Below are 25,468 nucleotides of genomic sequence, written 5' to 3'. Positions count from 1 at the left end.
TAATAAATTATTTGCACCTCAGAGCGAGCCAACAAAAAGAAATGCAGGCATTGCTTTCGGAGGTGGATCCTGCTGTTTGGGATCCCAGTCGTGCAAGACAATTATACATAAAAACTTTGATGACGGACTTTGCTTGGGCATTTAAGAATGACCATAACAACATTTCAGATGCTGTGCAATGAGATCGGTTCGCTTTAGCCAATTATTGCCGTCCCATAATGCACAGTCACATTACTTTTTTTTTATACGCATGGAGGAATTTATTCGCAAAATGCGTTTCCATCTCCCATTATTTGCATTAACCCTTTTTCACACAAGTCAGAAGCTACCTCAAGCGAGTGTTAAAATGGGTTTGCGGTTTGTGTTTGTGTGTTTTTTTTTTTCTTTTTTTTAATTTGGCGTTTCCGTCACTTGTTTCTGATGCGAAACTTCAAAATGTGCACAAAAACAGCGTGATGGAAACATAGCTAATGTTTTGAGAACACACCACAGAGCTAGAGTTAAAGTTTTTTTCTTTATCCAAAAGTTAAATGAAACTCTACTTATTTAAATCTGTAGGCGATTGTTTTCTCAGCCCCACTTATTAGCCCTGCAATTCTGTAACTTTCCACTAACTCAATCAGAGCCTGTAAATTATTATTAATGACAATGTGTTTATGACTGCCACTTGATATTTGAACTGAATTAACCTACCATCATACGTTTCAGTGTAAAATGAATCTTTATGTTCAAGTTACTTAGCCTTTGAAATGTTCATTAGATTTTTTTGGGGGGGTTTGATTGTGTCGATCAGAAGTGCCTAATTACAAGACTTCTGTTACTTTGGAAGAAAATGGGAGTTGAGCTTTCCCATGCAAACATCAACGCCACAGTGCTAGTGTGCTGCTAATGTGTTTTGCTAGTGTGTTGTTGGGCTTTTTTTTTGGGTGATCTGGGTGGCTTAGTGGTTGTTAGGACTTTATAGGTGGTATTCCAGGGTGATTCTAGAGTATTGCTAGGTGGTTGTTTGAGTGCTTTAGGTGGTTGCTAAGGCATTGCTAAGGTGTTCTTACTGGCTGTTGATTGGCGGTGCAGTTTTTAAGATGTTTAATGCTTGTTAGAGTGTCATTAGGTGGTTGCTTCAGTTTACTAGATGGTTACTAGGGTGTTGTTAGGCAATTGCTATTAAGTAAACTTCATACACTTAAAGGGATAGTATGCCTTTCTTCAATAAATGATTTGAAGTATCATTCATGTTCATAGTGCAAAAAAACGACACAATTTGCTTTTAATTTATGAATAACCAAAGGCTGAAGCCTAACATAACACTATTATTTTGTAGCTTTGCAAGCACTGGTATTTCCTTAAGGAAATGTAGTTTACCTTGCGCTCATTTCACCCTGTTAACAACTTCATTCAACTGCACACTAATTTGATCATTTGGACACCATGGAAACAACCTTTTGGGAAGAGCAGCTTGCCTGCCCCTCCTGTGGTAGGGTCATTACTAAACACAGGCTTTAGAATCTCAGGGGAAGATACAGACCAAAGCAAAACCTCCCTGATCTATAATGGAGGGGAATTAAACCTCAGATGTAAAGGCACTTTCTCACCAGGCTCTCTCTACTCTTAAATCAGTGTCTTTCAGGAGAGCTGAAGCACTGAAATTCTGCTTATTGCAGACTGGACTTTGATTCTTATGCTACTTTGCCTGGAGGTTTGGCTGGCTCTTAGAAGCGTCTTTCATCTGCGATGAGCCACGAATTAGGAGGCAGCGGTCTCCAGGGGAGTTTGTGATGTGTTTACGGCCTCAGTTTCAGTGAGTGCTAAATTGAAATGAAGAGTAGATGCAGGAAAGACTGATGAGAATGTCTAAGCATCAAGAGTTTAAACATAAGTGCACTAAATACAAAGGTTTTATGCCTAAAGAAATGAATGATGCAATGTTGGTGCTTATGACAATCCCACCAACACAACATTAGGTGGATGAGGGTGGTTTGCAAGGCCTTGCTATGCAATTGCTAAGTCATTCTGAGTGTTTTTTTTTAGCACTTTCCCATGCAGTTATTATGGTGTTCTGGGTGAATTGCAGGGTGGTTTGATTGAGGGTTGCTATGTGATTGCAAGCTGGTTGCTATGTGGCTGCAGGGTGTTTCTGGGGTGTTGCTATGTGGCTACAGGGTGTTTCTGGGGTGTTGCTGTGTGGTTGTTGGGTTGCTGCTATGTGGTTGCAGGGTGGTTTGTTTGGGGGTAGCTATGTGATTGCAAGCTGGTTGCTGGGGTGTCGCTATGTGGTTGTGTGGTGTTGCTGTGTGGCTGCAGGGTGTTGATGGGGTGTTACTATGTGGTTGCTGCATGGTTGTGGGGGGGGTTGATGGGGTGTTGCTTTGTGTTTGTTGAAGAGTTGCAGGGTTGTTGCTGGGTGATTGCAGGTTGGTTGCTGGGGTGTTGCTATGTGGATGCAGGGGGTTGATGGGGTGTTGCAGGCTGGTTGCAGGGTGCTTGCTGGGGTATTCTGGGTCCTTTTGCTAAATTAAAAGCCCATGGTCTTATCCTCAATGTATTGCTGTTCCTCTAATATGATCTTTAGTAAGTTGACTGTCATTGGGTCTTATTTTACCTCATTCCGTGCAACACTGCATACAGTCGCAAAAGTGAGTTGGGAAAGCTAGTAAATGCAAAATAATTGCAATTCTTGGGCAAACCGCTATAGAGTTAGAACCGGTGAATGCGGTTTACATGTTTCATAGAAAGAGAATGATGTGCGCCAATGAGTCGCTGTAGAAATGGAATAGGCTACTTTAATGGTTGTGGACGAAATAGCTCAACACGAGCTAACGCAAATGCAATGACATTTGTAATAAAACATCATCATGTTTTAAAAAGGAGTAGCTTGATTAAGTGGTGGAAATAGAAGATGATGGGCACAGAACAGTGACAAAACTCAGAGACATTTACAGTTACACACAGGTGTAGTGGTGTGCAAACTCTACTATAGGGATATTTAGATAATTATATAAGAATTCACGCTCATGTTTTTTGAAAATATTTAGCTTGCATATCTCAGTTTAAATGCTTAATATTCTATTCTATTCTATTCTATTCTATTCTATTCTATTCTATTCTATTCTATTCTATTATCAGTTTAAATGCTTCAGTTTGATTTTGTGTATTTTATTATAAACCTAATAAATAACTGACCTCTAAAATGGAATTTATGTGTAAAATCTGCTTCATTTCTTTCATATTTTTATTTTATATTATTTTAATGAATTAAACTGTATTGCTTGAGATTTTAAAAAAAATGATTTTTAATAGAATTTCTTGGTAACACAACACTGTAAAAAATGTTTTCTCAGATAACCTAAAATGTGCATTAAGTTACATCAAGGGTCAAATCAAATATTTACAAAGCAAAATAAAGGAAACATTGGTCCCATCTGAGCAGACCAACAAAATAAATTAAAAACTCCCCCCATCTTATCATCAGTTTGAGCCATTGGGGTGTGCGCGACCTGTTTTTGACCTCCCTGTGTCGTCTTATTGTGTCTCTTCATGCCTTCATTTATTTCCTGTCAGATCCAGCAGGCAGCTGAGCGTCCTGAGAGGAATTTCGTGGACACGCGGCAGTTAAAGGTGTGCGCGACCTGTTTTGATCTCTCTGTCAGTCTGTTACGGGTCCTGGAGATGACCATCACTCTAGTGCCGGAAATATTCCTGGACTGGACCCGCCCCTCCGCCGAGCTGCTGCTGCGCCGATTGGCTCAGGTGAGCGTGATTGACAGCTGGGATGTGTTCTGTAAATGCTGTTCTAAAGATTAAAGCAACATTCAGAACTTGCAAGTGCAAAGTGAATAAAATGAAACTTATTTTATGCTCACCATTAACATTTTTCTAAAGCAGTTTCATGCTGAATTCTGAGTTAATGATCCTGTTTGAAGCAATTTGCTATTAAACATTTCGGTTTATTTTCTCAGACTCCCGCAGTGCACAGCTCTCTGACTTTTTCCAAAACTAAATTATTAACAACACTGAGAAAATTTATGAACCTGTTCAAGAGAGGGTCATTATGTGAAAATAAAACTAATTTTTTATCTTTTGAAATAAGAGGTCAGTGTACTATGTAGACATCTAACTAGACTGGTCTGCTGTCTGCGCAGACAATATCTCAGAACCTTCCTCTATAGTCCTATGTTATTATGATCCATTGTTATTATTATTATTTTTTGTTTGTTTAATAAATTAAAGATAGTGGTTTTTTTTTTTTTTTTTGGACCATGTTTGCGTTTATTCTTTTAGTGAATTGGGTGCTTCAGAAACAGAGACATTGTGTGAAATGTAGTTCAGAAAACAGCTCAGCAGCACAGAGAATCTGTATTGGATGGAAGCTAATGGACGGGGTTTATAGATCCATAAATTAAGTCATTTTGTCAAACCATAAAAGTTCTTACAAGGGTGATGAATGGGAGTGCAGTCATTATTAGAAAAAAGGATGGAAGATATTTAATGCGTTTAAACTTTATGGGCACTTAAAAAAAAAAAAAAAAAAAAAAGTCTGTTAATGTACGAGTATATCTGGTGCTTTCCACATATAGGGTACACTTTAATTTTCCATTATTAAAACTATTATCAAACTATTAACTATTACAAATCTCATGTGTGTATGTATGTATTTATGTATTTAGTTAGTGTATTAATCTTTCTATGGCATTGAGTGAAAACACGTAAATCTTATTCTGTTCTCTTTATTTGACTGCACTTGCTCAACTATTCAACCCTATTAAGTTATTGTAAAAAACAACAACAAAAACAATTACAGTAAATATAAGTTTATCAATACCTAAAATCTAATGTTTTAGGCAAAATTATCTAATCACTATCAGCTGATAGTTGTTTTTAAGATGAATCTGCATGTTTTGCAACCCTGTTATTAGGGCTGTCATGATTATGCAATTTGGCTGATGATTAATTTTCTAAGAAATAATTGTGATTATGGGAATTAATAGCCTGTCTTAGGACATTGACGATTATGATTTTTATGGTATTTAATTGTCTGTCGTTAAATACCATAAAATAATGGTTACAAAGGATTGTTACTTTGCACGTTTTCGGTACCATTAGGTACAGTAGGTGGCCATCCAAAACGGTGGTTCTACTGCCGCACGTACCGCTGCCACGTCTGTGCTATGTTTAGGGAAAAACTATAATGTCAAATAAAAATAAAGAAAAAAAGAATAATCCAACTACAAGCAACAGCACGAATAAATACAATAAAGTAAAGATACAAATAAAATAAACAGTGATTTTCAGTTTTTTTAGGTAGGTCTAACATTAGTTTTTAGGTACAGAAATTGAATAAAGTAATGAAATGTAAAACAGCATTGCATATTTGACTGTATAAATTAAAGATTAATCTTTATTAAAGTTACAAAAGCTTTTCAATCAAGAGCAGTGAGTGATTCTTTGTTGTTGCTGTTTGATTAATATTAAGAAAGTGCTGTCACATTAGCAGAATGCACTGATCCAGTACATGAAAATGAAACTAGAGGCAACCACAGCATTTTAATCACAATACTAATAGATGTAGCATAAGGAGTTTTTGATTTAAATTTGATTGTGTAATTCCTTAAAACATCTGCACGAAACAAAAACAGCAGAGAGATTATCAACACAGATTCACTATCTGGCAGCAGGTGGCGCTTATGGAACAGCAGCGATACAGTTTCTGTTGTGTACCACTGTAAACAAAGCAGCTTTCAAACACTACTTTAATATGCATTATACAGAGGTAAGAGGGACAAAATCGAAACATTTCTGCATACAGTCAGTTCCTTTCAGAGATACATTCATATAAACCCCCACGTCAATATTTATATTTTTCTTCTAATATTTCAAGAATCGGGAACAGTGAGTTTGCGGTGTCTGTGCAGTATTTTCTGCTGTCATGTCTATTCTCTCCTCTCTGCATCTGTTTTTAGTGTCCTGTCCGGAGTCAATTTAATCACCGCTCTTAATGAATGTGCTGCCTTCACTGAGGCACATGCACAGCTACAGTGAGATCGAGCAGCGCACACAGACATTATATTTCTCAGTGACAAGATGGAAACATCACTGTTTTATAAGTTATAAACTTTTAGTAGAGAGACTTACAGCTCACACACGCACAATCTATCCTGTTCTCTATCTTTTCACTAATTCATTTAAATAAGCAATCTTACACGAATCACAAAATTCAGGGTTTTAAACCGTATGTACTGTACTCATGTCCAAAATTTTGGTAACAGGGTTGAAAACAATGGAAATGAACGTTGTTTGTACTCAATTAGTCATGTCAGGTTTAAATTGTCAATGCTGGCAAATGAGCAAACCGCTGCTCCATATTGAAGTACATCTTGTGGCTGCTAAAGGAGCAAATTAATCGCGGTTGTCTGTAATGACCGCGACTAGATGAGGTAAGACAGGCCTACCTGTTATCAGCCATTTGTTATTATTACTATTATTATAAATTAGTATAAAATTTTATTTTGATGTAAGTGATGATACTTCTCAGAAATAATGAAATCACAAAATTCGTGTTTTTAAACCGTATGTACTGTACTTTTGTCCAGTTTTCAAAACTCCAACCAATACACAAATATAAAAAATTTAAGTAAAAAAGTCAAGTAAAAAAGTTTTTTTAAAACACAGTTTTTATTCAAAATCTAAATTTATGCAAAATCTAAAGTTTTTCAACCCTGTTACCCATTCTCATGTAGATTTTTTTTTTAACATTTGAGTGTCATTTTTATTTTTGATGTATATTTAATGCTTACTACCCAGCAATAATGAAATCACAAAAGTCAGGGTTTTTATTCATGTTCAAAAGTTGGTAAAAGGGTTGAAAAAAATGTGCAAACCAAAACAAACAAACAAAAACAGCAACAACAAAAAAACCTCATATAATATTTAATTACTTTTCATGTCCTGAGGGTAAAAACCACTTAACAAATTACCATATTCAAAATTTTACAAACCCATTAAAAAATCCACACAAACTACATGTAATCAATGACTAAAGTGCAAATGAGGAGCGAGTGAATATTGTTCTCAAGGCTACTGCATGTTTTCAATGCCTCAATTATGGAGGAGAAGGCTTTGAAAATGTGTTCTCTGGTGGGTTTTTCTCACAGCGCTTACATGGGCTCTATTCCCAGCGGAGCATCCGTTCACCTGCGGCTTGTAATCAGACTTTAACTGAAACACACCTGTGAGCACAGCAGGCATCCACACGTCCTTTGGAGCACAACTCCCACCTCAAGCATACTTACCATTTGCATTTTTCCTGTCCCTGAAGGATTTATCCTATCTTTGAATGCAATTACATGCAGTGTACTATAGTGAACGTCAGTAATTGGCACCTAGCAGCTTGGTACCTCTCAATTAAATCTTGGGCGTTAGATGCTAAGTCCAAGTTGCGTGCTAAATGAGCGAAGGAAATTATTATTGCGGTCTGGATATCACTTTGATTTATGACCAGATACAGCATGTTTGATTTGCTCACTGAAACCCTTTCGGACTGGTTCAGGTGACATCTGTTTATGTTAAGGGAATAGTTTACCCCCCAAAAAATCAAGATTTTTGTGATTTTTCATTTACTTACCCTTATGTCATACCCTTTTGCATTTCTTTTTTTCCTGAAGAACACAAACTATTAAGTTCTTTTTTCTTTTTCTTTTTTTCTCCATACAGTAAAAAAGTTAGTGGGGTTCATTGTTTTGTTATTTTGGACCCCATAGACCTGTATCATATGGAGATTCTTCAACATATCTGGTTTTGTGTTCTTCAGAAGCATTTCTTTTTTATGTTTTTAGTTTCTTTTTGTTTTTGCTTTACTTTTGTTATGTGTTTTGTTTTTTGTTTAGTTTTGCTTGGTGTTTTGTTTTTTGTTTAGTTTTGCTTGGCTTTGGTTTTTTTGTTTAGTTTTGCTTGGCTTTGGTTGTGTTTGTTTGTAATAGTGTTTTTGTTTTGTTTTGTTTCATGTTGTTTTTGTGTTTTTGTTTTTCTTTGCTTTGTGTTTGTAATGTAGTGTTTTTTGTTTGTTTGTTTGTTTGTTTTTCTTTAATCTTGTGTTTTTGTTTCTTTTATGTATAAACATTTTCTTCAGTTGGGAGAACTTTCACATCTCTGGTAATGTTTCTTTTTATACTTAGTTTGACAACATTTGTTTTTTTTTTTATTGTCTTTCTGCAGCTTCTGAACCAGGTCTTAAATAGAGTCACGGCAGAAAGAAACCTTTTTGACAGGGTGGTCAACTTGCGCCTCCCAGGTAATTCTCACCAATTTCCTTCTTATGCAAATTTAATCTTACATTAATTCAAATAGAAGCATTGAACATGAACTGCATGCTTTACTAAGCACTTGAGGATACACTTGAATGCAATTATATTTCTGGAATGCTTGGTGTGCTGTGCTGAATTTAAACCTCTCAGGTATTTTGGTTCATCCTTAATCACGTCCCTTGTGAGCCGAAATATGGTTTGTTGTAACCTCACATTCGACTTTTCACATGTTCCTTTTATAGTCCCAGATCAAATAAAAAGTAATTTGATATGCATTTTGCAATGTTCTTGACATCACCTCTGAAACCCTTTCATAAGTTTGGAAAGTCAGCCTGTACACTCAGGGAATGAAATGAGAAGAATAGGTCAAGAGATTACATGGCAAGTTAGTATGAAAACATAATCCAATTCAGGAGGATACTGAGACTGTCGTCAGGCCAGTTTTTTAGCCTTGACATTGCAGAACGATAGATTTATAATGAACGAGGCTGGGTCATGTTGTTAGTTTGAAATTAACCCCTAGAGGGGCATACAGAAAAGCCTGGCTTTCAGTGCATTTCAAAGTTGTTATTAGGTGCCATTTATTCACCACATGATGAGTTCTCCAGTCCTATTCATTTTTTTTTCTCTCTCTTCATGGGGGCGGTGATGTATTTGATGGTCCATCAGTGAAATTCAGAGAAAATTTGGTATGAAAGCATTAAGGTGTCCTTGGAAAAAGTCAAACGAAACAGAATTGGGCGAATCTTTCCAGCAAGATTGCTGCTTGCACTCCATTGACCTGTGCTTCAGAATATTGCTCCGCAGAAAGAAAATTATCTAAATCTCAAATCAATCAATTGTAAATAGGCTGTTATTTGGAGAGAAATTCCCTTCCTAACTAAATAACAAAATTATTTTACTTATTTACTTAACCTACCAAAAACAGTTTTTTATAGCATTGTATAAATTTGTCAGAAATATATAGAGGTGGAAAACACTTTTTATATTTAAAATAATTATGAAATTATAAAAAAATATATAATTATATAATAAAATTGCTCAAATAATTTTTTTGATGTTACGTTATATAAAATATTTGTATTTATATTAATTAAACGTGTATAAAAAATTTTGTATAAATATGTGTGTGTGTATATATACACACATTATATTAAATGTACCATATTATATACTAGTAATAATAATTGTTTAGTTTTATGACACACGCACACACATACTGTAAAATAATATGTAAAAAAAAATAGGGCACAATGTACTGTATTACTGATTTTGTACGAGTTTTACCTGTTTTTGATTATTGCACTTCATTGTGTTGTGTTTTATGGTTATATTTTATGGATATATAAACATAAAATAATATAATAAAAAAAAATATTGACACTTTATCTACAAGTGAAATGTAATCCACACACCTCTGTCAAGACCAGTGGAAATTGCAGAGATGATTCGATCAAATTGTACAAACGCTAATTTAATCAGAATGATCAAAGTAGCTGTATATTAACAAAAACATTGAATTTATTTCTCAGAAATAAATATATATATATATATATATATATATATAATTATATATATATATACACAATCACAGCAGCTCTATATGATGTATTGTAGCAAAAAAAAAAAAAAAAAAAAAAAAAAAAACAGATCGACTCCGATAAACATGGTCATTATCTGAACCAGTAATAAAAGCATGTTTTATTTTCCGCATAGGCCTGGAGAGTGTCGATCACTACCCCATCCTAGTGGCTGTTACAGGAATATTGGTGCGCATTCTGGTCGACTCCGATAAACATGGGTGAGTTTATGGCTTTTTTTTATGTTTCATTATTTTCTCCTGTATATAATGGGATTTCCACATTTATGCATGTTGTCGGGATGAATTACTGATGTAGACTAAGGAAATGTACATTAAGGTAATATACGGTCACGCAGGGCTGGCTGTCGTTGTACACAAACCAAGCTTCTGTTGTATTCAATTCTGTTTGGATTTGGTCAGTGGGTCTCCATGACTTGTGTTTCTGGTTCAAGAGGCATTTTACTTTTCAAAGAGCACATGTTCTGAGGAAATGGGCACATGGCAGAGGTTTGTGTGTTGGTTTGAGTGCTGTGTGACTTTGGTCTGAGCTCCAGGAGCATGCTCTGCTGCCTGAGGGAAGTCTGACAGCCATCCTGTCCCTGTTGTGTGTCTGTGGGCTGAGAAGAGGGTCAGAGCAACAGGATTCAGGACAGAACCTGTCCTGTGGGGAGGTGAAATCCAATAACGAGCTCCTGTTGAATGAAATGAGACTTCTGTGAGACTAAAGAAAGGACAAACAGGGGCTCCAATTTATCACCATCATTCCTGCTCTCAGGAGTCTCTTTTTTGTGTGTGTGTGTGTGTGTGTGTGTGTGTGTGTGTGTGGCATTTTTAATGTTGTTTCTACTATAAGCAGAAGCTTTGTGGCAAATTTGTTCTTTCTTTTGAATTAGTCTTTTGCTAAATACTGCTAAATAGCTTATTTTTTTAAACTAAAGTAATACTTTTAAAGGGCACCTAATATGCAAAATCCACTTTTCCAAGGTGTTTGAACAGAAATGTGTGTTGGAATTGTGTGTACACAGCCATCTTAGAATGATAAAAATCCATCCAGTCTTTTTTTTTCCTTTTTCTTTTTTATCTTCATTAAACCAAAACAAGCGGTTTGGATCCTGTCTGCAATATGACGTCATACTGTGTTTGCCCCGCCCACCACTATTGACTGACAGGCGCATGTTACCATATCCTCAGCTCTCAGTGTGTTGTGCCATGTCTGCCATTTTGTCTGCGCATTGTTACAAAGCAGCTGTGAAAAACTAAATAAGTACATAAATGATTCAAACTACCATTCCGAGATATTCTGGTTCATTTGCATTATTGTTACTTCTGCTGTAGTCTCTACTTGTTCTGGTTCATACATGTACGGCTGAATACCGGTCCTTTCACTCTCGCTCATGTTGCTTCTCTTCTCTGTTTATTGCTGTATGCAAAGCAGAGACGTCTAGGCTCCGCCCCCTTCTGGAGTTGGGCGGGAAGTTGCAGCTCATTTTCATGTAAGGGAACACACCCCTGTTCATGTCACAAAGCACAAGATTACTGACTCTAAAAAGTGTTTTGTTGTTGTTTTTCTTTTGCAATAATATTTTTAATCCAGTGCCATTTAGTCATCAACCCACATAACATTTAAACCCTAAGCACTTTCAATGTAATAACCCTGTTTAGGCTTGGGGAAAAATGCCAATTTTTATTCATATTTTTCTTAAATTATAATGCAGGTATGCAATTTACTTAATGGAACATGCAGAAGTGCATGGCATAATTTATTTAGTTATTAATTCAAATTAAATTCCATATTTACTATGACAGGGTTGAAATAATGTAGCACTTCAGGTTTAGTATTAGTGATAACAAATAATTACTTTGCAATGTTAGAGAATTTTATAGAATATAGTTTTTGTTTAAGAACTCATATTTGTTGATGACAAATCAAGTCTTCATAGCTCTCGTATTTTGGGCCTGAGATGGGCGAATAGGAATTCAAAAACAAAACACAAAAAAAAAACAGAATAAAACAAACAACAACAACAACAACGACAACAACAAAAAACAAAAAAACACAAAACAAACCAAACAAAAACAACACAAAGCAAAACAAAACTAACAACAACAACAACAAAAAAACACCAGCAAAACAAAAATAACACAAAACACACACACACAAATAAATAAAAGTAAAATGTATGACTTAAGCTTGGTATTAAAACAAATGGCAGTATTTCATGAGAAAAAGCAACATACTGTCTCATTGCTGGCAAAAATCATAGTGAATAGTATAAGAACACAATTTGGGACACAGTCTGCATTTTCTTATCTGTATTTAAATAATAAAAAAGGAGTATTGTGTATCCTTTCAGAATATATCTTTCAGAAATGTATTTTTGATGTGCAGCTTTGATATTTTTCTGTGGGTCATAAAAAAATGAAATATACCAAGGATAACAAGGATCATGACTGGCCTTTTCTGAAGACATTTCTGAGGATATATAAAGGATATCTGATGAAGCTGTCAGTAGATATGGGTACTGGACAGGCTTTTATGGCATCGCTCTTGAACTTTCCAAACCTGTGATCAGTGCAGATTCTCCGAATAGTGCTGAACCTGCTTTGAACTTCCACCACCGAAGTCTTCTCTGGAAGAATAATGAATCATTCATATGATTCCTGGAAAACCTGATAGACGGCTCTCGATCGTCGCAGGCTTGTGAATTAGTGTGAGCGCTGAGCAGATGTTTAACACTTCTTAGGCTGTGTGGTGTAGAAACATCATTAAAGTGTGTGAATCCAGAATGAATCAATGCTTTAGAGATAACGAGAAAAGACAGATAAATCACACAGAATTTTAAATGGTTTCCATCAATAATCGTCAAACAGCATCCAGTAAAAGCTTGAGTGTAGGTTTACTGTCATGTTATAGTTTACAGTGAAATCAGGCCGCTGATTTCTGGTTTTGATATCACTGTTGCATTTAAGAGTTTGACTGCTGCTGCTCTTGTTCATTATTCTTGATGCAAAGCTGATTTGGTAGCTCAGTGTCTTTTGAGATTAAGTATTAGAGTTGAGCATTAAGTTGAGTTAACTGGTCAAGGAAGATGATGTTCATGAGGCATTTGTTACTCACAAAAGTTAAACCCAATGTAATATACAGTGCAATACAGCATAAAATGCACTTTTTATTTTTTACAAATAACATGGATATCACCCTTTTTATCATCAAAAGATTTGTTTACACTTGCATTTGTTTAATATTTTTTGTTTTGTTTGTTCTATTCTTTTTTTTTTTGCTTTGTTTTGAGATTTTTTTTCTATTCTGTTTTTTCTTTATTTTGTGGTTTTGTTATTATTGTTTTTTTTCTATTCTGTTTTTTATTTTTATTTTGTGGTTTTGTTTTGATTTTATTGCTTTGTTTTTGCTCTATTCTGTGTTTTCTATTTTATTTATTTTGTGGTTTTGTTTTGATTTTGCTACATATAGTTGTGTTCTGGTTTTGTTTGGTTCAGTAATTTAGGTAAATTCCCATACTTTCTTTAGTAATATTTCATATTTATGATGAGTTGTAAATGAGTAGTTTATAATTACATTGTATAGAAAGTTCATTCACTTGACTTGAGTATATAATTATTTATACTTGCAGCTATCATGTCAATTGCTCATGTCTATAAAAAAATATAGAATATAAAACAATCCACAATAACACAAACAAAAATACAAACAAAAAAAACTACATAAACAAGCACCACTCTAATCCATAAAGCTATATAACATAAAGGGATATAACTGACATAAATGCATATATTGTGCACTACTTCTGTTCAAATTTTTAGGCATAATGTATTATACATAAATACATTTTCGGCCTTGTTTGTTTGTATATTTTTCATTTATATTTTTTTTTTAACATGAAAATTGTGTTTAATGCCTTTTTTGTTTTACAAAAATTTCTCACCTTTTGTACACTTATATGGACACATTTAATTGCATAATTATTGATTGATGATTATTTCATGCAATTTATATTTATATTTATATATATATATATATCATATATATATAATATATATATATATATATATATATCTATATATATATATATATATATATATATATATATAAATATATATATATATAAATTTTGTCAGTTATATCCCTCTTTAATTTTACTTGTTGGTGAATTATGTAATATGAATCTTATCTTCAGGACCTACTGAGCTGCTTTGCAGTTTTTCTGCTGTTGCCCACAGCAACTGCACCAATTACCCAGAATGCTGTGATGTTCTCTTATCTTCTCAAGATGGCCTAGCTTCTCTCTCTACATGCTGCGATAAGACCTAACCTTTCTCTTTGAATGCCACCAGACTTCTTTTACTTGTTTTTTAAGGTCTTTTTATAAGGTCACACTAAGCCTGTACACACACTGGACACAGACATTGAGGTTGTCAGGTCATTTCTGTTTACAGGTGAACACGAGAGATTGTGTCTTGAGAAGACGACCTTTACGCACTTGACAAAACCGCAACACCTCAGGTAAAAGCTAAGGCGAAAAACAACCCTCCTCACCGATTTCTGTGAGCGTTTAGAAGTGTGCAGCATGTCTGCAGGTTTTCATCTCTCTAATGGTTTGTTCTGACTTGAAAGCCAGACAGTTCCTTGATAATGCAGTTTGTTGGTGGATATCAAATGTTCAGATATATAGCATCACGATTGGCATTATTTTATGGCCTTACAACTTTGCTTTTAGTTTGATTTATGCAAGAAAACTAGGTGCATTGAAACTACAGCTGTGACAAATGAGTGACAAAAAAAACACCTTTTGAAGTCTGTCAGTCTTATAATGTAAGTGAATGGGAATCACGGATTTGAGAGTTAAAAAAAAAACATACACAAACAAAATCTAATTAAACTCGCTTGTTGGGTTTTGATGCATTCACTGAACTTCCTTTAAAAAAAATACAAATAAAAAAATAACTTAAATTAAATTATTATAATAATAATAATAATAATAAAAGAACATTAACCAAAATATTATTTTTTGTTTTACAGTATGTCACAGTATTTTATTAATATCTTAAATAAACAAAAAATCTTCTCAAACAACTAATTAATTAAATAATAAATTAATTTATTTTTTTGTGTGTGTGTTTGTTTTTTTTTTTTTTTTGTGTGTGTGTTTGTTTTTTTATTTGTTTGTTTGCTTTGTTTTATGTTTTTTGTTGCTTTTATTTTTTTTTTGTTGGTTTGTTTTTGTTTTTGTTTTCTTTCTTTTTTGTTTTGTTGCAGACTTTTTGTTTTGTTGCTTTATGTTTAGTTTCTTTGTTGTGATGCTTTACAAAAAAGGTCACAAAACTGCATGTACAGTTGTTATTAAAGAAAAAAATGCAATTAGTAATTGTTTTAGATTTGATATCATGTAATTATTATTTTTATTTTTTTTTACCTAAAAATTTAGAGGGTAGAGAATTGCCTCTGAAACACCTCTGCTATCATCAGATGGTAAATGGGGAGCGGACTGAACTGCTGCTAAATTTGGCATATTATATCCGGCACAAATTTGCTAATGAGAAAATAATTGGTGTGACACCTGGCACCTTCCCACTTTCCTGACTTCCTACAGAAATCTGCACTTGCTCGAAGTGTGGGGCAGTTGTCATAGTTCTTTTTTTTTCTGTTCTTTTGAAACATTAAACTTTTAAATGTGGACTGAGCTAATTTACTTAATGTGTGTGCATGTCTTGCATGTTTTGATATGCAACTGTGCAGTTTGGATTTTTTTTTTTTTTTTCCTACAAACTTGATTTCAAGCATAGAAAATCAAGCTTGAAATTAAAGCAACCATTCAGTATGACTTGCAGTTTATTTAATGTAAAGTTCTCAGTTGCATAAGCATTTGCAGTGTTTAATTCACAAAGTAAAAGCTTTACTTTTATATTTTCTATTTCCTCAGCTAATGTCAGAGGAAAACTCCAGCTATTTATTAGTTGTATCACTATTGAGATGCTGACATGATGTTTTGATATAATAACATTAAATGACATGAAATAATAATCAGAATGTAGAAATAACTAAAAAAAAAAATTAATAATCAGAACAAACATTTCATAAGGGGGGAAATTACAATAATTGTAATAATAATAATAATAATAATAATAATAATAATAATAATAATAATAATACAATTTTATAATGTTTAGAACATAATAATCCAAATATAACTATCAGAATAAACTTTTTTTTTTTTTTTTTTTTTTCTCCATCAAGCAACTCTAGGCTGTTTACAGCCGGCTAGCAAGCTGGCAGGTTAATATACAGTATAGTAGGGCTTGGTAAAAAATATCGATATCTTGATATTAGTCGATTGTCATTTTTACAGAACGATTTTGATTCTTAAATCCCAAGAATCGATTAGTGTAGGCTGTTTTCAGTTTATGGACGGAACATTGAAGAAGGGCACTTCCCATCCAATATATCGCACTAAGCATTGTGCTTTGGTACTTTTAATATGAAACAAAGTCTCAGATTTCAAGTTCTGTCCATTGTATTGCAGTATTCAAACAATAAATGCCATTTTGGCGCTATTTAATGTGGAGTGACAGATCGCTGTAGCGCCTCAGTTCAACAGATGCGGCAACGCGTAGCGCATATGAGCTAATCATCTCCTCCACATTAATACCAGCTACAGCAAAAAATAAAGACGAGTCATGACTAAACATCCAAAGGTAACTTTACAATCCGTATCCTGTCTAATGTAATCTCTCAATCAGTGTTACATCTGCACAAAAACATCAATATAACGGCTTGTAAACAATGTCACGTAACGTCACATTAACCTCAGAAAAACATATTTGGTCACCATAAACTCATTAGTCAGCTAGAAAAAGAAACTGTAGAGAGGGGCATTTTGTTAAATATATGCACCATATAACATATTCATTATAAATGTTACTGTTTTTCAATGTTTAATTTATGTTTGAATAAATCCATCAAGTTTTATGACAGCCACCATTATGTTTATATTAAAAAAAAAGAATTGAATTAGAAATATTATGTAATTGTAACTTTATTATTTTAAAACTTTAAGTGTAATTTTAACAAATCAGTCAATTTTAACCTTCAACATTATAATAATGTAGTACCAACTGACTCTCATAGGCTGTATTTTATAGCAGTTGCATTAGTTAAATTAAAATTTGGGATGTACTGTACCTTATATATATCCAAAATAATCGATATTGAATTAAATCAAATCGAATTAGTAATCAAATCGATTTGCAATCTTGTGAATGAGAATCGAATCAAATCATGCAATTTGTGTCAAAACCCAGCCCTACAGTATATTGTGCAGTCCCAGACATGTATTAAATGCTTCGAACATGGCTTGTCCAATCCAGTTTTAGAGCCTCTCTGTTATATCTATTATGATATTTTACTGTAATATTGGTCGTGGAGTTTACAGTAAACTAAATTAATTAATGCTCTTACACTCTTGCATTTGTAGCAGTAAAACTAGTCCAGTTTTCCATGAGTGAATGATGTTGAACTAGTAATAAAATATTTCAGTTATACATGTAACGTTGACTTCCATTTTGATCGTGATTCGTCGGCTAGACACTATCAATTTAACAGAAGTGTAATAGAGTGACCATTAAGTGCATGTTTGAATTGGAAATAGGAAATGCATGTTTGATCTTGTGTTTAACTTAATTCTTAATATATCCTTAATGCATGTCCGATTAGCTCTTCACATCTCCTGTCATCTCCTCCAGACGGCCTGTGATTCTCAAAAGAGCCAAAGAGAACCAAAGAGCTTTGTGGGACCTCTGCCAAGCTCCTTGGGTGTGGATGATCCAGCCATCCCATAGCTTTTAGTGTAGTTTGAAGAAACCACATTGAGCCACACCAACAAACAAACCCGTTCAACACCTGTACAACTTACTTTCTTCAGAGGAAAACAAGAGAAGATGTATTGAAAAAGGTCCAAACAATGAAAGTCAATGGACTCCACTGTTTGACCTCCTGAGGGGTTGACCTGCTCCAGAAGTTGTTCTCCAGCTCTGCTCATCACCTTGGAGTTAAAAATGAGGAAAAAGATGGTCAATGATGACATTTCTATCTCAATCATAGAAAATAATTGCACTAATGAGCTCCTCATTGTATCCTGTTCTTTAGAGTTCACTTAAAACCATTCTCTTGGGGTTATAAAACATCCCAGTGCACTTAACTTAGAGTAAAGGGGTGTTACCTTGGATTCAACCTTGGTCTTTGGGATAAATGCCCCCCCAAAGATCCATTAAGACATCTTCTTGATAATCTCCCCAATTAGAATTACTTCTCTAAGATCATCCATATAGCATAATGGTGATGGACCGCTGCAGTATTGTTCAAAGGAGGGGGTCAGTGGAAGTTCTTCAACAAGGGCTAAACTGCTACCATTTTTACAAGTTGTGTGCTTGTACCATAGTACCGTTATGATAAGGTGATAAAACCATGGTCAATATTGATATTTTTGGTGTCAAGTCTAGCACTGGCAATTCATTTTCTTCAGAAAACATGGTTTAAGGGTAAGAATGAGTTTTTTTTTTTTTTTTTTTTTTTTTTTTGCATTGAAAAACATGAGACGCTAGCTTTGAAATGGAAAAAGATAAGCTCTCGAGAAGAAGAACAGTTAGTGCTTTTTCGATGATGTGTTTTGGCTTTGTTAGTGTCCGTATTGAGCGGACAATGTGGACAAGCTACAACAGGTTAACATGTCAGCAGTGTGGCACTTCATCATGACCAAAAAATCTGCTAGTAGCTAGCTAGCTGTTTGGCTGAAATATCGCGAGGCGTTTCATTTCCAAAGAATTTTACCACTTGTGAACATGACACCCTGAACAGTAGACCAAGTTCAATTGAAATGTAATTATCAAAACGTTATTTTGGTTTATTTGTTTCAGTAAATTTAAAAATAAATAAATAAATAAATAAAATTCTTTGAGCAATATCATTTTAGATCGTTATTATGTAAATATTTATACAAATATTAATGCATTATCGTGAGAAAGAATAATTATGAATTGTTGATGTCTGATTTTAACATACTGTACTTCATCCAAAAAAAAAAAAGTCAGCCTAACCATTATTTTCTGCATTTTATATTTCATAACTAAAAGCAACAAATATAATATCTCTTTATTTAAAAAAAGTAGATGTCATGAACACTGTGTCGTATAGAAGTCCGTTTCTACCATGGGATAAATAAAAAAGGTAATTGCGTAATTTGGACTGACTTTTCTTCTTAGAAATTGCGAGTTTATATCTCACATTATCGTGTGAGTTAACATTTTGCAATTTTGACTTTATATCTTGCAATTCAGAATTGTGATATATAAATTCAGAATAGCAAGAAAAAAAGTCTAAATTATAAGATAAAAGGCCACAATTAACTTTTTATCCCATGGCAGAACCAAGCTTCCATAATCTTGTACGAGACACAGTGGTCAAAGATGTCTGTCTAGTGCGTGTTCACATATTGTAGAAATACAGTGCATAAGGAGCACAGTGGAATGCAAAAATGTACTGAATGATTAGCATGTTTATATAACATTGTACTTGCATGTTAGCCCAAGTTACTTCAAAGAACATCATTATATCACTGATATGTTTTCAGAACCCCATGGCACTAGCATGGTATTAAATCCCAAAAAACATAATGGTACTTTTTCTTTTTTCTTAGCATAAAGTCCTATGCCATTAATAAAGCTACAAATATAACTGATGCTAATATTCAGCCTAAAAAAAATAAAATACATGACAGATAAAAAGGCATTAGCATTATTAGCATCATTTCATATAGCAAAGCCTTTGTGAAGCGACTGTGTTTGTGTTGACATTCTCGCGTTGAGCACACATTCGTTAGTGGCTCATTCATATGCGGGGCTTGATGAAGCAGAGCCAAAAGTGTCATTTTGCCACTTTTTAATTAGCCCATTTCTCCTTTAGCCCACTGACAAAAGCGAAGAGAGAGGCGAAAGAGAGGACAAAGCGAAACAGCATTAACACTGGCGTCACCCTCCATTAACTGAAGTGTCAGACATGTTCTTCTTTGCAGCTGGTGCTACAGAAAAAAACAAAGGCAAAAAGGTTTTTCTTAGGCGACGCTAGTGCTATAGTTAGTTACTTAGCATATTTGTTATTTGAGAAGATAATGAAAGTAATGGCTATATTGATTTTCGTTTAACAAAGTTTGACAGACTGTATACATTAGATTGTGATGTTTATGTCAGAATTCGTGATGTTACGAGTTTGTCAAATGAAAAAATCATCCCGAAGCTAATGCAACAATTGACTATATGTCTTTTAAGACATATTATAACGTTTTTTTTAAAGTGTGATGCACACTGTTCAGAGTGTGATTGTATGCCAGAATTAGCGATGCAACAAATTGCGACAAATGAAAAAATTAGTCTGAAAACTAATTAATCGAGTTGCTGTATAATCTTTGTTTAACAATGTTTGATAGACTGTACAGAATTAGTGATGCAATGAAATTACATCAAATGAAAAAAAAAAAAATTGTCCGAAAACTAATGAAACGAATGGCTATATTAACCTTCATTTAAGGAAGAAACACTGTACAGAATGTGATGCGTATCTCAGAATTAGTGATGCAGTGAAATTATGAAAAAATAGGAAATTTGTTCGAAACGGCAAAATAAAAAAAACTATTTGCTACAATATTAGCTACAACTGTTCATTGTCGAACATGTCAGCGATGTGGACGCATTTCACTGTGACCAAAAATTATGCTGGAGTAGCAAGATGTAAAATTTAGCTTATGGTTAAATGAAATTTTTGTTTATTTATAAAAATAAATTAATTACTTGACTAATAAAATACTTACCAGTCAAGACTCAATCATGATACATCACATTGTCATTTTTTATTGTGATTTAAATGGTTGACAAATATTTATACACAATCGCCCACCTGAAATGTTGATGCAGTATTGTGGGAATGTGAATCTGTATTTACCAATATATGTACTGTACTTCACCATGTGTTAGCCAATGCTAAGTTAGCTTAACTGCTAGCCACCGAGTTTCTGCCTTTACACTGGTTGCTATTAGCTAGTAAATATAGTGTCATTGAGGATTTTTAAAAAGACTGAAACACAGAGGTCTGGATTAGCAGTTAGCAAATATGCTACTATACACTTAGCTATGACTTTATTTTAGGCGAACAGTGTTCCTATCCAGTCTTAAACCATTTGGTAAAATCAGTTGGAAACTTTAACTAGCCATTTTGCTAACTTTTGCTAGTTCATTTGCAAATTCAGGATTAAAACAGCATGAGGGTGAGTAAATGATGATTTGTTATTTTCTTTGGGTGGACATCTCTTTAAGCTCAAATGTAAAGGTTCTCTTGGAGAACTGCGGAGTTTGACTGGCGTAAAACATTTTGATAACGCATACATACGCCTCCCCGATCTCTTGAGGAAGAAAAAATCAATTTAGATAATTTCCTTCCATTATTGTTGGCTAAAAGGCATCAGATACAGCCTGCAGTGCTGTACTAATTAGATTGTGACACATTGTAATTGGCTTTAGTGGCTTTAGGGGAAAGAATTGACTGAGGGTGAAATGTTCCCCTCCTCCTCACAATGTCTTGCCAACACCTCGAGCAGGACGAGCCGATAACCTCCTGACCACCGATTCAGTCACTGTCTAATGAACACACTAACAGAAAGTATCGTGGTATCTCTTTTACTTAGTCTCATAGTGAAACCACTTTTTGCCATGCTATCAAGGTAATACCATCTTTTTTGGACTTGTACAGGAGGAATACCATTATTTATATATATATATATATATATATATATATATATATATATATATATATATATAATATATATGTATGTATGTCATGGTAAAACGATCTTTTTTGGACATGTACTGTACAGTCAGGTTTTTTACAACATTTATTTATTTATTTATTGAGATGCCATGTTTAGGAGTATGGTAATCATTCTTTGCATTAATTTGCACTGCTTTCATATGAATTCCTCTTTCTATTTTGGAATGGATCTTTTCACAAAAAAACATAATGGCTTAAATTGTTACGGTGTAATCGAGTTGAAGGCAGTTAATTGCATAATAATTTGTCAACTCCAAATTAGGGATGTAACGATTAACCGCGACCCAGTTGAAAATCGATTTAAATATGTGACGATTCAAATCAGTTGAGATGGTAAACAAATCACGATTCAGTTAGGGAACTTAACCCTCTGGAGTCTAAGGGTATTTTTGGGGCCTGGAGAAGTTTTGTCATGCCCTGACATTTGTGCTTTTTTCAGTTTCTTATAAATATCTAAATGGCTGAAGTCTAATCTCACTGTAATCAGCACAATCTAGGCTATAATAATATGTGAGCAGCATGTATGTACATGATTGTGTTTTTGAAAAAAAAATGTTATGCGTGGTTAGTGAAAAACTAAAAATGTTAAATCACTTGAAAAAGGCAATAAAACACATATAGAAACTTGGTTCCCCGGCATTTTGAGAACTGGAGCTTGCGTAGCCTAGAATTTTTTTTTTCTAAATGATGTGAAAATCATCTTGTTTACTCACTTACAGAAAACAATATATTGATTTAAATTTTCTAAAACACTTTTTGGTTGGTAAAAGTCATATGCGAGTAGGCGTCAACTATCATGAATTCACACCTGAGAAGACAAAGGCCTGCATAAAGCTGCATATGAGCCATTCAGTCAGCTGTGTCACTGAGAGAGATAGTTACAAGAAAGAATGTGAGGACAAAATAAATCTATATAATTTTATGTTTGTAGTTTATTTAGAATATATTTAATTATCCCACAACATAAATTTAATATTCACTTGTGAGTGCAGTTAAACAGTTTATTAGGAACAATCAAAGCTGACTTTCAAACTGAATTTTTTTTTGCATCATTACTCCAGTCACACAATCCTTCAGAAATCCTTTTAGCAATCTTATTTTCTACAAAAAAACATTTATTGTTATTATTATCATTCATTATTATTATTATTATTAATTAATGTTGTGAAAAGAGCTGAGAATATTTTTTTTCAGGTTTTTTTAGGGGGGATACATTGAAAGAACAGCAATGATTGTTAAATTTGTTACAGTTACATTTATTGTTACATTTATATTATTTACAACAAGCTTTTTGAATGGTATAGTAGTGTAAATTGTCTTCATAATATTAAAACGGTCACTTGATTATACATTTAGTCAGAATTATAGTTTGGAAAAAGTCTTTGGAAAAAGTCTAACTAGTAAAAATGTTTACACGTTATGTGAAAACTAGTACAAGTATATAAATCAATAAAAAAGAGACTTACTCATGTTTATGAACTCTGCTGAATAAAGTGCTTCATTCTTTTTTCTGAGGAAATCCAAATCTCAAATCCTCAACCACATCACATCTTTTTGGGGTGAATTATGTCTTATTCCTCTCATCGCGAAGCAAACAGTAAAATAATAAAAAACTTGAAGAACAGTCTCGCTGCGTTTGTCTTCTGTTGTGTGTGGGCGTATTCAAAAGCCGCGGTGCGCTTCAGTTGAAACATTTGAATCTCAAAAGCGCGCTCGGCGCGGGGGGCGTGGTCGCATTAGCAGATAATTTGGAGACGTGAAAAACGGACATCGCGTTGTTTTCATATGGATTACTTTATCACAGAATATTTGTTTTCACAGCAGAACTTGTTTAGTTTAAAAGTAGACATGTCAAGCTTTCTATAGATATCTCTCTCATGTCTCTGTGTTGAGTATTCACGGAGTTACAGTTCATTTTAATGACGCATTTGTATCTGAAGATCAGCGCAGACAAAGGCTGCAGACAGCACTCCTTGTTTGTTATCTTTATTTTATAAGTGCACAAAGTTTTTTGTTGTTATTATGTCTGGTATACAAAAAAAAGTAGACCCTTTACAGATTCGATTGATGTATTGCTCTTATCTGTACGATCAAAAAAACTGAAAGTGTAATTTAAGTTCTTTTCGGGGTTATCAGGAGAAAATACCCCAAAACGCGTATACGCGTTAATCGACTTCAGAGGGTTAACTGTCTTTAGAAAAGTTTAGATGGTATTTTTTTTCTTTTCATCTTGCCTCTGTATAATGCATATTAAAGGTAATAAGTGCAGCGCTGCTTTGTTTACAGCAGAAACCAATGAAACGCTTTATGCGGCACCTGCTGGCAGGGAGTGAATCTGCATCTCGTTTAGCTCGTCTGCTGTTTCTGTTTCATGCAGATATTTTTATATGTATAGTTTCACAAAATTGAAGTCAAACCATTCTGTTTTTGTTTCAAAATTTCGAAATTATACAATCTAATTTAGATTAAAAACTGCTCATGTTGCATGTATGCAGCATCTTTGTTTGGATCATGATTAAAATGCAGTGGTCGCCTCTAATTTTAAATGGAAAGAGCACAGACAAAGCCTTATTTTGTTTAAGAAGAGATTTATTTTATTTGTTACTTATTTATTTGATTTGGGGCTTGTTATTTACATTTACATTCTATTTAAATTTTGTCATTTAGCATACGCTTTTATCCAAAGCAACTTACAAATGAGGACAATAGAAGCAATCAAAACCAACAAAAGAGCAATAATATGAAAGTGCTATATTAGTATATTATTTAAGTTATATTTCAATTTCACAAAGAAATGAACAGCATTTTGTCCAAGCAATAATAAAAAGGACACATTTAATTTATTATTTGTTTTAAATATCATTTTGTTTAAAAAATAAAATAAATTCATGAATCGAATCGAATCGTGAAATCAAAATCATGAATCAAATCTTGAGTTCAGTGAATCTTTACAACCCCACTACAAATACATTTCTAACCTCAGCTCCAGAAATTTGAATGCTATTAGATATGATGCCAACAGCCTGCTGAGCGACGTCTGACTTCACTTTATTTCAGAACGTGAGTCACAACACAAAGTCAGTGCTAATATTCCTGCTTCCAGAAGATCGGTTAAATTAATTCCTCAAAAGCCAGCACATAAACAAAGCAGCTTTAGATCTTAAAACAGTCCCATCAGTTTGACGGCGCAGAGCTCAGAAGTTCTGCTGGGCTCGACGGATTCATCTGAAAAGCTTTTAATGTTGATGCTTTCAGTCTATTCCTTGACTCGCATATCAAGACGTTGAAAATCAAGACAGTGTTCAGCTTTGCATCGCTAACAAGCCTGCCATCCATAAAGCCTTTTTTTAGTTTTTTTTTTTTGTATAAGATATAACTCCTTATTAAAATAAATAGATTATTTACTCTATTTAATGTCCACCAGCTTACTCTTTTGCTGTATTACATTCTGAAGCCTCTGGCAGCAATAGCTGTGAGCGTTTAGTTGGGGGTTTGGGTCGTGGCACTTTGTTCACGTCTTGATTCTTGACTGCCGCAGTTGTTAATTCTGAGCATGTTTGACGCAGTTTTCAGGATTGATCTGTACTGTAGTGACAGTTCATCAGCATTGATTCTTCCTGCTGTCGCAAACACTCGTCTTCAGTGCCAGGTGATTGTGCGACTTGAGACATCTGCAGCCACGTCGACCCTGCTTCACATTCA

At 34.0% G+C, this 25,468-nt stretch overlaps 1 protein-coding gene across 7 annotated transcripts in view; it reads left to right on the top strand.

The window, feature by feature from the left end:
- The window catches only part of LOC109072041 (E3 ubiquitin-protein ligase RNF123-like), a 124,268-nt gene that overhangs the window by 47,915 nt on the left and 50,885 nt on the right, over positions 1-25,468 (top strand). For 6 of the 7 annotated variants that reach the window (XM_042712144.1, XM_042712148.1, XM_042712146.1 and 3 more), the window contains exons 33-35: positions 3,559-3,747; positions 8,209-8,284; positions 10,014-10,098. In XM_042712144.1, coding sequence (XP_042568078.1) covers positions 3,559-3,747; positions 8,209-8,284; positions 10,014-10,098 — 350 coding nt within the window. Of the gene's footprint in view, positions 1-3,558; positions 3,748-8,208; positions 8,285-10,013; positions 10,099-10,235; positions 10,635-25,468 lie in introns of those variants that run through there. The other variant, XM_042712150.1, reaches the window with a different exon arrangement.

The sequence above is a fragment of the Cyprinus carpio genome, chromosome A22 (genome assembly GCF_018340385.1).
Source record: "Cyprinus carpio isolate SPL01 chromosome A22, ASM1834038v1, whole genome shotgun sequence".
Classification (NCBI taxonomy): domain Eukaryota; kingdom Metazoa; phylum Chordata; class Actinopteri; order Cypriniformes; family Cyprinidae; genus Cyprinus; species Cyprinus carpio.
Note: the sequence above shows the minus strand (reverse complement) of the source record. Positions and strands in the feature narration are given on the sequence as shown.